Source organism: Zootoca vivipara, chromosome 2 (assembly GCF_963506605.1).
Source record: "Zootoca vivipara chromosome 2, rZooViv1.1, whole genome shotgun sequence".
Taxonomy (NCBI): domain Eukaryota; kingdom Metazoa; phylum Chordata; class Lepidosauria; order Squamata; family Lacertidae; genus Zootoca; species Zootoca vivipara.
This window is the reverse complement of record NC_083277.1, coordinates 102,938,103-102,950,858: the sequence shown is the minus strand read 5'-3', so window position 1 is coordinate 102,950,858 and position 12,756 is coordinate 102,938,103. Positions and strand designations below refer to the sequence as shown.

General features: G+C 40.4%; 1 protein-coding gene across 6 annotated transcripts in view; it reads left to right on the top strand.

The window, feature by feature from the left end:
* Positions 1–1,947: 1,947 nt before the first annotated feature.
* The window catches only part of CEP112 (centrosomal protein 112), a 196,765-nt gene continuing 185,956 nt past the window's right edge, over positions 1,948–12,756 (top strand). For 4 of the 6 annotated variants that reach the window (XR_004691856.2, XM_035104026.2, XM_035104024.2 and 1 more), the window contains exons 1-4: positions 1,948–2,330; positions 5,422–5,566; positions 8,190–8,380; positions 9,630–9,799. Coding sequence is in view for 5 of the 6 variants with exons in the window: in XM_035104026.2 (XP_034959917.1) it covers positions 5,458–5,566; positions 8,190–8,380; positions 9,630–9,799 (470 nt within the window). In the remaining variant the exon portion in view is untranslated. Of the gene's footprint in view, positions 2,331–5,421; positions 5,567–6,762; positions 6,808–7,028; positions 7,078–8,189; positions 8,381–9,629; positions 9,800–12,756 lie in introns of those variants that run through there. The other 2 variants (XM_035104028.2, XM_060271977.1) reach the window with 2 other exon arrangements.

Sequence of the window (12,756 nt, the reverse complement as noted above, 5' to 3'; positions counted from 1 at the left end):
TTTAAAAGGGTTATCCGAGCCGCACAGGAGTCCGTTTTTCTTCTTTAGGGATAGGACGCTGATCAAGAATCTGGCAACCATGAGTGATCTTAATCATGGAACAGTATAAATAATAATAGCTGTTGTCACTTGATGTTTAGTAACTTTTACTGGTCAATGACTGCTGAAACTGTATTGAACAGAAATGGTTGGCATCCATCTGTCTCAGGATACAATGGAGGAGTGTGCCTTTGGGGTAGAAGTCAAACCATTGGAGAGTTACAGCACCTGCTGTGGCTGTAGAGACCAATAGCCGAGAGACAGCGATCCGGGCTGAGTTAAGCATCCTCATCCAATTTGCATTTGCTATGAGTGGCTCTAAGGACAAATTATTGCCCCAAAAGCAGGATACAAATATAATGTAATAATAAATAAGTAAATGAACTGATTGGGATGGACGTCTAAGTAAATACGTTTCTGACTTTCAGTGAAAGGTGGGAGAGTGGAGATAATGGAAGAACATAAACAAAAAAGTTTTCCCTTTCTTCAAGGAGCCAGAAAGTGTTCAGGCTGTCACTGAACATGCTGACATGAGGCTCATTTCTAGCCCTTGGTAATATACAGCAGAACAATCATGTTTTTCCCCCTAGCACTTCTTTACCCAAGATAGTGATTGTCTTCTTATTTTTTTTTAAAAACACCACCACTGCAGGATACAGGCTACTGTAGAGTAAGTGAATGCAAGCAGATATAAAAGAATTTTAATAATGGGGTTGGGGTGAGGCCCAACAGTAGCTCCTGGGAAGAGAAGCAGGGGCATTATTCTGTCACAGGGCCAGATTTAGGTTTGATGAGGCCCTAAGCTACTGAAGGTAATGGGGCCCCTTTTATATGTCCAGCTGTCCTTTGTCAACAACAAATTGTCGCTGTTTTTTGTGTTGAATATATGCTATATGGTAATTTATGCACCTAATAGGTATCTAAAGCCATTTGCACATAACAAATTATGTATATTATCAAAGTAATTGTTGAACTGAAATACAATTAAGAAGAAGTATATTAATAGTGAAATACAATTAAGAAGAAGTATATTAATAGTATAGTTTTTTTATTAATAGTAATAGGTTTTTTCCTTTAATTTTTTTTTGGGACCCCCAAGAGAGTGGGGCCCTAAGCTATAGCTTGTTTAGCTTATGCGTAAATCCGGCACTGCTCTGTCACCTCTATAAGGAATCACTGATGTTTGGCAACCCCCCAAAAAACAATTTACCCCCCAGGTCAGCAGCGTAGCCAGCCACTAGGGCACCTGGGGCAGCGTGTGCCCTGAGCCAGTGGGCGGCATATAAACAACAACAACTATTATTATTATTAGGAATAATAAGAAGAAGGATTAATTTATTGGCCAAGTACCAAACATACTTGGAATTTTGCTTCGGCTACATTGCAATGCAAACGTACCTTATACAAACACTGTTCCACTCACAATAAAACAGCACAGCAAAGGAATCCCACGAATAACTGGCCTCCCATTGTTGTTGTTGTCATTATTATTATTACTGCATTATTATTATTATTATTATTATTATTATTATTATTATTATTATTATTATTATTATTTCCCGCCTGTAATAATTGTCCAGCGCCCACCATCGCCCCCTGCAACTCTCCAGGAGTCTGTCCATTCTCCTTAGCCTGCGAGACCCCCGTCCCGCAAAAGCCCACCTGAGCCTACTGCCTCCGAAACCCCATTGATGATGGCAGGGCTCCAAACGGGACACGCCATTTTACCCCCACCCTTTCTTAAAACTCGGCCGCTTTGCTGCCGCGTTTCCCTGCCCAGCCCGCAAGCGGCGCCACTCCCGGCGAGGCCTAGCCGCTTTTCCCAAGCGCAGGCCGCGTAGCCTAGCAACCCCGCCGACGCGGCCGAGCTCGCTGCGCCGGAAGCGGAAGTAGTTCGGGCCCGTCGGGCCTGCCCCTAGCTGAGGGAGCCCGGCGGGAAAGGGCGGGGTTGGTTTGAACCGTTGGTTGCATTTTGGCTGGTCTCCTGGCAGCCGTGCCGGTTCCCCGACTCTCCTTGGAGCCCCGTTTCTCGGGGTCGCGTCGTTCAGCCCCACTGAAATAAGGGGTGGGGGGAGAGGGAGGCGCAGGTTTGTGAGGCCTGTGTGGGGTTTAGGACACTCCCTCAGTTCACTGCACCCACCGCAGCCCCACTTCTGTGGCATCTCCTTGCGGCATCGCCCTTGTGTGTGGGGGTGTGTGTGTGGGGGGAAGTGGGGTTGTGCCAACCCCCCCTCTTTCTCTGACAGAGGGCGAACCTTTGCTCAAAGCCTCGACGTCGTGGACTGCGCGAGGTAAACGGAGCTATGTTGTCATGTCTGTGCTTAAGGAGCGTGCAGCCCTCCTCTGCACAGTTGCTTGGGAATAAATCCCATTTAATTGGATGGGGCTAATTTTCCCAGTAGGTATGCATATGCCTGGGCATGGGCCAGTGCCGGATTAAACCCCTAGGCAGTCGAAATCTTGCCCCCCCCCGCAAATTATCTCGCAATACTTTATTTCATTTTTACCAACCAACAATTTCAACAAACCGATTTCATTGCACAAAACAACCATAGCCATTTGGATCCGTTGTGGTGGGGCGTCTGAAAGGCATGAGGGGGCCCCAGTCCTGTGCCTACGCTGCCTATTTGGTAATCCAGCTCTGGCTTTTGCACATTTACATTGGGGTGTTTTTTGGCCCCATTGAAGTTGGGGATGGGGGGACCTTGGAGTGAACGTGTTTATGGTGGGGTTAAAAAGGAAGCTGTCCTATGTACACTGATCAGGGTCCCATTGAACTGTCGGGCATATTTATGCGCAGGTGTGCCAAGGATTGCGCTTGCAGGGTCCTTGCTTTTCCGCTGAAAATCCCAAATCAGCACTGCAATCCTGTGTGTGTGTCCCACTATGTTTGGTAAGCATTACTATGACATAAGCGTGTACAGGATTACTGCCTGAGAGATTTGCTGCGGCCATGTCATATACACATCCTTGTAGGGTGGAGGTAAACTACTCTGGGCGGCCTGATTTGTTAGTGGGAGAGAAACGACAAAATAGTGCAATCAGAACTATGTTTTTAAACAGAACACTCAACTGGCTCAAAGAGCTGTGGCCAGATTGTTTACCTGGGTTGGTTATAGGAAGCATACGACTCCAGTGGCGACTGGTGTGTTTGTGGGCACAATTTAAAATGCTGGTTAGGATCTGTAAAATCTTATATGGCTTAGGTCAGGCATCCCCAAACTTCAGCCCTCCAGATGTTTTGGACTACAATTCCCACCTTCCCCAACCACTGGTCCTGTTAGCTAGTGATCATGGGAGTTGTAGGCCAAAACATCTGGAGGGCCGCAGTTTGGGGATGCCTGGCTTAGGTCAAGGATATCTGAAATACCGTGGTCCCTCATATAAACCTGCCAGAGCTGTGAGATCTTCAGGGGAGGCCCTTCCCATGCTCCCACCACCCTCACAGGGATACTTGTGGGAGAGGGCCTTCTCAGTGGCTGCTTCCAGACTTTGGAACTCCCTTCCTAGAGAAGTTAGACTTGTTGGCCTTCTCTGGCAGGTGAAGACTTGCTTTTTCTAACAGCCTTTTGGGAACTGAATGCTTTTAAGGAAAGGCAGGTGCTGTGGTGGTTTTATTTGTGATGATCTGTATGTGATCTCATATATACAGTTGTTGTTTTTTTCTGGGAGGACGCAGGGTTATGCATATCACTAAACATTTTATGAATCTTTGTACCTTTGTCCATTTACTGTATTTGTTTCCCCCGATTTCAACTATAAAATGGTGATTTTCTTGAGTCAAAATGAGAGTATCCATAAACATTTTTTTAGAAAGAGAGAGAGAGAGAGAGAGTATTCTACTAGTGTTTAATTGTTTTTTAATTGTTGCTTTAAAAAAATATGTTTTAGCTGTTCCTGTTTTAGCTGTAAGCCGCCTTGAGTCTCTGTCAGGGAAAAAGGCGGAATATAAAAAGATATAATATGTAATAATAATAATAATAGCAGCAGTAGCAGTAGTAGTGGTGAAGTTTTTTCAGGATAAATATCTGTGTTGACCTGTGTGAAAAGCAATTTAGCTAAGCAAGTAAACTCAAAAGAGTAACAATGTACATACATGATGTCAATGAAGTGTTTATCTTACGTCTCTTGCCTATGATACATATTAATTGAATGTCAGTTCCGTTTTAACCAGTGGAGGCATGCTTTCCAGTACATGACTGCAGCTTCTAACTTGGTTAAGCAATTTATATTTTATACTTAACAAATGCTGCACAAACTCCACATATAATTCTGATAGTTTTTTCAGTAGTATTACTATTTGTCTTCTCCAAATTCTGTTTAAACCCAAGAAGTCTGGTTACTGTAGCCAGTAGGTGTATTTTGCAACAGGGAATTTCATTAGCGTGAGAAGTTTCTGAGGTCTGGGCACAGTACTGCGCCTAAGATTTCAGATTAAAACAGCAGCGTGGAAGGAAAGGAGGACCTTTTTCTGTCTCCCCACTTCCAGCTACTCTCTGAAGACTGGAGAAAAGATCCACTTAAGAATATTAAGGGGGTGGGCAGGAAAAGGGACTAGGTCATGTGAAGAATGAACATAATATTTTAGATTCAGGTAGGTAGCCGTGTTGGGTATCAGAAGAAGTGTGCAAGCACACAATAACTCATACCAAGAATAAAGTTAGTTGGTCTCTAAGGTGCTACTAGACATTTTTTTTATTTTTTATATATTTATAATATTTTAGCTGCAGTTCATCCATTTTGAGCTTTATTATAAAAAAGTGGCCATAACCTAGGTTTAAGGTGCCATTTAGCTCCTAGCTTTCATATCTCAGTCTCTCTGACTGTAGCCTATCCCTCACATAGCTACAATTTCCAGCACCTTTAATAAACTACATTTCTCAAGGTTCTTGTGTGTGTGTGTGTGTGTGTGTGTGTGCTTTTAATAGGTTTTGTGTATGCCATCGCTGTTACCGGTTTTTAATCCAGATCCCTGCTAGCTAGGGATAATGGGAGTTGTAGTCCAACAACAGCTGGAGACCCAAGTTTGGGAAACAGATCCAGAATTATGATGGACATGATATATATCCCTGTCAGCAGGTCCTTTTGGGAGGGCCATTTTGAGAAGAGTATGAGGCAGGTAGTTTCTCACTTCCAACTGTTTTAGATGTCAAGTTCTGTTGACACACTACTACTTCCTACTACTACTACTTGCTCTTTAACATCTGAGTTAAAGTTAAAATCTGTATTTGTTAAATTTGTTATATGTGTTATATTTGTTATATGTGTTAAAATCTATATTTGGCCCAGGCAGGGAGACCTGCTTGTTGAACTTTGCTGTGTATAAATAAAATATTATTTAAAATAAAAGATTGCATTGTGTTTTTTGCATTGTGTTTCCAGTTATCCTTTTAAACACATCTATATTCCGATTGTTGAATGAGCAGAATGAGTGGTGAAGAAGAAATTTGGGAGAAACTGGATTCAGAATTTGATCACTATGTTGTGGATATGAAGCCTTATGTTTTGAAACTGCCTCACAAATCAGGTAAACATTAGAATGAAACACTATCCTTAATATTTTATTTTGCCATTTTACAGTAGCACACTTAAACCAAATAACATAAACATATATGCTCTTTAATATTGGCTTTGCTATATGATCAACACCATGTAATTGACCAGTTAAATAAACTGAGTCCTAATTTATCTTTTGGACTCATGGTATGTTGTGAATATTATGGTGGGGAGGGAGGAATGAATTTTTGTCTGAGTAAATTTATCATATCAAAGCATTGCTTACAGTTGGATTTCTGTTTGTAGCATGCTTTATCTAGGCAGCTAGGACTATTCTAACAACTTTGTGTGTCTTGAGCAAAAGTAACAAAAATAATATATGCTGCTATTAAAACTATCTCCCTTCTACACAAAATACCCAGATCTCGGAGACGTGGGTATAGTGATGGGGACGTTCAATTCATTGTGGAGGCTTCATGCAATGGAAGAGTCTGGGAATCCAGTCCTGTCACTTGCTTTTGAAGGGCTTTCAAGTGCAGGGTCACAGTGCTGATGGCTGCCCAACTCCAGTAACCCTGGAACATAGGATTGTATCCAACTCTTCTGCTCCACAACAGGCTTGCTGATTGATGATTGTTTTGATATACTGCCCTATACCTGGAGGTCTTGGGGCGGTTCACACAATAAAATCAAAATACGAAACCACAAAATACATAATCAAAATAAAAAAGCACAACCCAATAGCTGCCCCCCCCCAACTCACATTTTAAAAGGGCATAGGCTTCCTGAGCAGAACTTTACCCCTTTTCTCCCCTGCAGCCCACCCCACCCTCAAAATGGGGCAGATTTGGGGGCTGTATGGGCAGATGAGCAGAAGGGAGAGTTCTGTGGCGCAAGTAGAACTGTTTGTTTGCACAGTGTTGAATACAACCCATAGGGAAGAAGCCTAGTGCAATATTCTTCGCTGGGTATAAAATTGGATTGAGAGATTAGTAAAATATATAAAATATGGTAAGTTAGGATTTGATGATGTGAACAGTTATTGTTCCAAGAAAAGGGATACAGTCTCCCCAGCACTTGCTCTGTGTTTAGAGGGCAGGTGTTGGTGTCTAGTGTCAGTTTAGTGAAGGAAGAGATGATAGAATGAATGCTTTACCAAATTAAATACTGAAAAGTGCTACAAATGTGTATAATAATAACATTTGTTTTCATTGTTTATCTTTTAAGCATTTCCGTTAATACTGATTATTCAAGCTCATCCTTCTTAATGATGTAAATATACTTTTATATAAAGAATTCTGGTTATTTTATGATTAATCACATAGAGATTATGAAAATTAAAGGATTTGTTGAGGATTATACCATTTTATAAAATTACAAATGATTTTTAGAAACTTCTCTTCCTGATCTTACTTAAAAACAAACAAACACTATAGCAGGTTAACTAATATTATTGCTATTAATGAATGAAAAAAGCATTTTTATGAATTTAGAGATTACAGACAGAAAATGGACTTACTATGTGGATGTAATCTACAAAGTGTAAGTGCTTGATAAATATTTTGTTGATCAGTTTTTTAATCCTACTAGTGGTACATCTTGTTAGAGAAGAACAACCAATGTAATGCCATGAGAGGTTGCTGAATTTACTCTTCTAGTTAAAATATTTTCACAAGTAGGCTCAGTACATTAGTAACAGGATGTGGTTTTTCATAAAGAGGATAGAAAATTGTTCCTGAAAAACACACATTACATTTTGGCCTTAATTCTGTAGAGGGAATATGTCTCTATTTTATCACTAAATTTAATACCTTGTTCTTAAAATGCTTTAATTTATTGTCTCCCAACACAGCCGTGAAATGTATACAACATCACAAGAATTTGAAGGGGTATGCTTAGAAAAAAAATGTTGCTAAGGCTGTGTTGTGATTATACCACAATCTGATCCAAAGATTTAGATCTGTTTCATATACAGTATGAGAAAATCCATACATAAAATATGTATGATTTAGTGTATAAAAATCATAAAGGTGTATATTCAAACTTGTAATACACAAAATATACAGATGATTCACGCATTACACTGAACACATTCGAAGTTTTTTCTCTAACGTATATAAAAAACATCCCATGTGGCAAACTTTAAATCTATAATGGTGTATTCTGTGGTACTGCTCAGTAATACTGTCGGCAATTTTTTTGCATTCATTCACTAAATCTGCTTTCATGTATCCCCTAACACCTTGGAACATATTTATAATGTGTCTTTGTGCTGCAGGGGAAGGGTATTCCAAAAAATTACTTCTTGTTGCACTGATGCAAGCCTTACCACTAGCTGAATGATGCTTGAATGCAGCTCATAGCCTGTACAGCACTTCCTTCAAATTTATAAGTAGCTTTTACATGCAAATACATGAGTTAAGGGTCAAACTACCAGTATCTGAGTGCTTCCTTGTGTTAATTAGTCTGTGTAAGTGTAACAGTTTGTGCACTATTACTAACTTTGGAAACACAAGATTTCTTTTGAAGTTTATATTTTGCAATAAAACATTTTAGCTTGGCATAAATTTATTTATTGATTGAAAAGGTAAATGTTTAGACCGCTGTAATATCAGCTTCTTACACTTGATACATTCCACCCCCACCCTTCTCAGAACGTCAGAGATGTGCCCTTTGGATCAAAAAGCTTTGTGAGCCTTCAGGTGCGGGCGCAGGTACTGTTGGTAGGAAGAACCGGAACTTGTATGGAAAGCTGCTTCTGCATATGCTGAAGAGAGGAGTGCTGGAGGGCCCCTTTACACAGAAACCAGAAACAGGAACGTTGAAAACTCTTCCTTCGTACATGGTAAATATGAAGTGCCTTACTATGGAAGGATAGTTGTTGTCATTGCATGAGCCTAAGGGCTTTTGATCCAGCAGGAGGCATCACGCTCACAAGAGGCGGCATGGTGTTTTTGGCAGATTCCCCCTTGCCCTGTCCTAGGGGATCCTCTCTAGGGCAATATTTTGGGAGTGCCAGGGGATGGAGAATCAGCAAAAATGGCTGCTTCTCATAGATGCCTCCCTCCAGTGCAGCTGTGCTAAGAACACTAATTGGATTTCACCCATAGTCAGCAAGTTAACATACCTATTTTGTATTTATGGGAATGCACACAGAGATCCTTTTGGGGTGGCAAACAGGACAAAACAATTTGGGATATGATTTTTTAAAAAATACCTTTTATTTTTGCTATTGTTTATTTTACTGTGCTAAATGCCATTCTCATAGAAGCCTAGGGTAGTTTACAGCGTAATAAAATACAATTAAGAGGTTTTTTTTAAAACTACATACGGATACTGTTGTTTGGACTGCCTTATGTTACCACACTGCAGGCCATATCTGTTCATGGAAACGCAAGTAGGGATGTGCCTCCTGATCTCAAAGCATTAGATACTTGGGCCTCATGCCACCCAGGGCTTTGTACACTGGTTCCAACACTTAAAATGGGGTCCAGTTTAAATTTGCTTGTCTACCTGAACTGTGGAACTCCTCAAAGTGCTTTACAGCTTGAGTAATTTGAGAATCTATTCTGACATAAGCTAAGGCACAAGTACTCGGGTGTGTCACTGGAACACAGATGTATGGTGTAGTTGGTCTAAGTTGCTGGAGAGTGTTATTGTTTGATGATAGCAAAATGTGTGACCATTTATGAAGGTTTTGTATTTCTGGCTCTTCAATATGAATATAGGAGATAATGCAGCATGGTAAGAGTCGGTGAAACCACGTGAGAAGTTTAATACAAAGTTGACCTTCAAAATAAATAGGAAAAGGTTACTCCAGTTGAGTCTGACATAAATTTTTGATTTTTTAAAATGATACTAAGCAAATGGCAAAGATAGCCAAGAAGCTGATAAATTGTGTTAAACACAGTCAATGATAAGTTAGAACTGAAAGTCAAGTTTCTAAAAGGTTACCGTAACACTTTCCTGAATATGTGTAGATGTATTTTGGTGATAATACATCACTTCTGCTGCATAGGTTCGGGAAACTCATAGTTTATGAAGAGAAGCTAGGAGATGTTCCTGGAAACTTAAAAGCTTTTATTTTAATGTAGTCTATCTACTTTGATGAACCAAATTCAGCAAGAGTGTGGAGCAGCAGCCCAGACGGTTTACCTGATTGGGTCATGGGAGAGCTGGGACAAAGTGATTCTAAAATGGATGAATCCTGGAAAGTATCTTGTAGAGAGGAGTCTGCTCTGGTAACCTCACCACTTGGACACAGGTAAGAACTGCTTTGCTAATCTACATAAATATAGCCAAAACTAGTAACACTGAAAAGAGACGCCTTTGAAGCATGTTAAAACATCACCTTGGCACTCACACTAAGAAATTGTGCTTATAGTGTAAATTGCGGAGAAGGGCCATAAAAGGCCTGGCTTGCACATCACATTAAATTATAGTTGAAATAAACTGGTTTAATGTGAATGTGCATGCTGCTGATACCACTTCTTCCTCACACCTGCTGATAAACTAAGTCATGGTCTGTCTTCATGTTATATCTGAACCTGGACTCGTGGTTTTTTCCTAGGCTTACTGCGGTAACCCAAGATTTGTTTTTGGATTGCTGCTCGTTGTTTGTTTGGAGAGAAAGAAATCATGAGGCAGGGCCTGCATGTAACGTTAAGCCAGACCATGGCTTTGTTCCCCAACGGTGTGGCAGCAGTGGTGAGGGACGAGCGAAGTGCTTATGATTTCAACAGCATGCATGATAAGAATGAGGTCTCTGTCTGCTTCATTAGGGCTTTTGATGATCTAGTGGGCATGCAAAAACACGGTATTCTTTTTCTGCCCTCATTTGCTTATTTTAATTTTGTAAAGCTCTATGCTTCTCAATGGCTAGCCCAAGATTTGTAAACCTATTCCTAGAAAGGTTTGCATTAGCACCCCCTTTCTCCCAATTATTTAAAAGACTTTTTAATATACATTTAGAAAGCCTTTGGCCTGTCATATCACCCTGATTTTATTATTTATTCTTCTTCTTTAATGCAACCAATGTCTTTGGTTGCCAGTATGGCACTTGAGTGTACACATGTTTCTGCGAAGGTCTTCCCTGGCGCCCACAGGGTCCCCTCCTCCCACTGAAATTAGGCTTCAAAGAAAGAATAATTTGCTGTATGCACAGTGGCAGTGTGTCAGGGCCATGGCAGTTTTCTGGTTTGCAAATGTGCCAGTGGGGCCCAGAAACAAAGACAACCCACCATGCATTAATGAGTGGAATGGTTCCACCAGTTACTTATTTTGTAGATTAGTTTTAGGCTTTGGATTTATAGCTGGAGCAGAGTTTAGTAATCCAACTCCTATTGCCTGATTCATTGTATTCTATTGTTGCTGGGTTTTGTTTTTTTAGGCTGAGTGTATTTTTCTATTTTTTGTTAGCTTCTGTGGGCTCTACAGGAGGACGTGGGGTATACAGTATAGTAATTACAGATAATTGCTCCTTGTTGTAAATGAATTTGAGATCCTGCGAAAGAAATAAAAGTAAAAGTCATTATACTGTGATTTTCTTTTGATGTTGGAATTCGCTGTGCAACAGAATGATAGTTTTTGCTTTTAACTTAGCTGGTGCTTGTAAACGTGGCTGTGCAACTTGCTTTAGAAATTCACTTCTGTTATGCTTTCTGTCTATGCACCTTATTTGAATTGTAGACTATAGTTCAGGTATAATGCTAAATAATGGTTTAGTACTTCTATAAACGGGACGTGGGTGGCGCTGTGGTTTAAACCACTGAGCCTCTTGGGCCTGCTGATTGGAAGGTCAGTGATTCGAATCCATGCAATGGGGTGAGCTCCCGTTGCTGTGTCCCAGCTTCTGCCAACCTAGCAGTTCAAAAGCATACCAGTGCAAGTAGATAAATAGGTACTGCTGCAGCAGGAAGGTAAGTGACGTTTCCATGTGCTCTGGCATTCATCACGGTCCTCTGTGCACCAGTAGCAGTTTAGTTATGCTGGCCACATGACCCGGAAAGCTGTCTGCGGAAAACGCCAGCTCCCTCAGCCTGAAGCAACATGAGCGCAGCAGTCACCTTTGACTGGACTTAACCATCCAGGGGTCCTTTACGTTTACCTAGTACTAGTGTGTGACGAAAGATTTCTGTTCCCACATTTGCTTCCCTTTGATTATGCATAGTTTGATATTGTATCTGAACTGACAAACTGATGTATGCTTGCCCTTAAAATCAGAAGCTGAAGCTGGTTTGTAACCCTGTTTTGAAAGGCAAGTGCAAATAACATAGCTGCCAAGTTATCCCTTTTTTTAAGGGAAATTCCCTTATGCTGAATAGGCTTCCTCGTGAGAAAAGGGAAAACTTGGCAGCTATGAAATAATTATTTGCCAATTTGGATATAATAGCAAATTCTGACTTCTGCAAAAGAGGAAGTAGCTAGTTGGGAATATGATGTGAACATAAACTCATTGCTGTAGCTCTGAACTATGATTTGCTGTTAGATATAACCCAGCCCAGAGAATTTTTCAGAGAACTGAAAGAAATCTGTGTTGGACTGTATTTTTAAATGAGGGATTTAGCACCTTCCCTCAGTAAGACCCTACAGTCCTGGAAACATATGTTGGTTACTCTTAATATTAAGAGTAAGGTAACTAAGAAGCATTGTGTGAACAAACTATTTGGCTCACTGCTACAGGAAATGCAAATATAAATTGGACAGTAGAGCCAAATAATTTTCAACCCCATTCTCTATTTCTAGATGCATATCTATAACTTGGAAGCAGTCCTTGGATACCAGTTTGACTTTCTTTGCAAAAAGAATTGTAGATTTTTGCAGTGAACTTTCTAGCGTTGCAGATGCAGTACTTGTTTGAATGTAATTCCAGTTTGTTTTGTTGGGACAAAATCTTTCGATTACTTTGTTTAGAAGGGCATTTTTCTTACTCTGATTTTCCTCCTGTGATCTAATTTAGCCTCCTGTGGAGATTATGGGTAAACAATTTTTTTTTAAAGTGTAACTTTGACTTAGGGCAAACAGTTTGGTAGGTAGCTAAAGTCAGTGTTTACTGGTCATGACCTGATTCATCATGAGTAAATATACCCCCTCAACAAAAGACGAGTGTTTTTTATTTGTAATATTTCACACATGTGCTTTTTATGGTGAGTAATTTATTGAAACTTGGAGCTGAAGTCTAATGCTGCCTCGAATTTTATAGCTCCTTGTACTTTGAAAAAT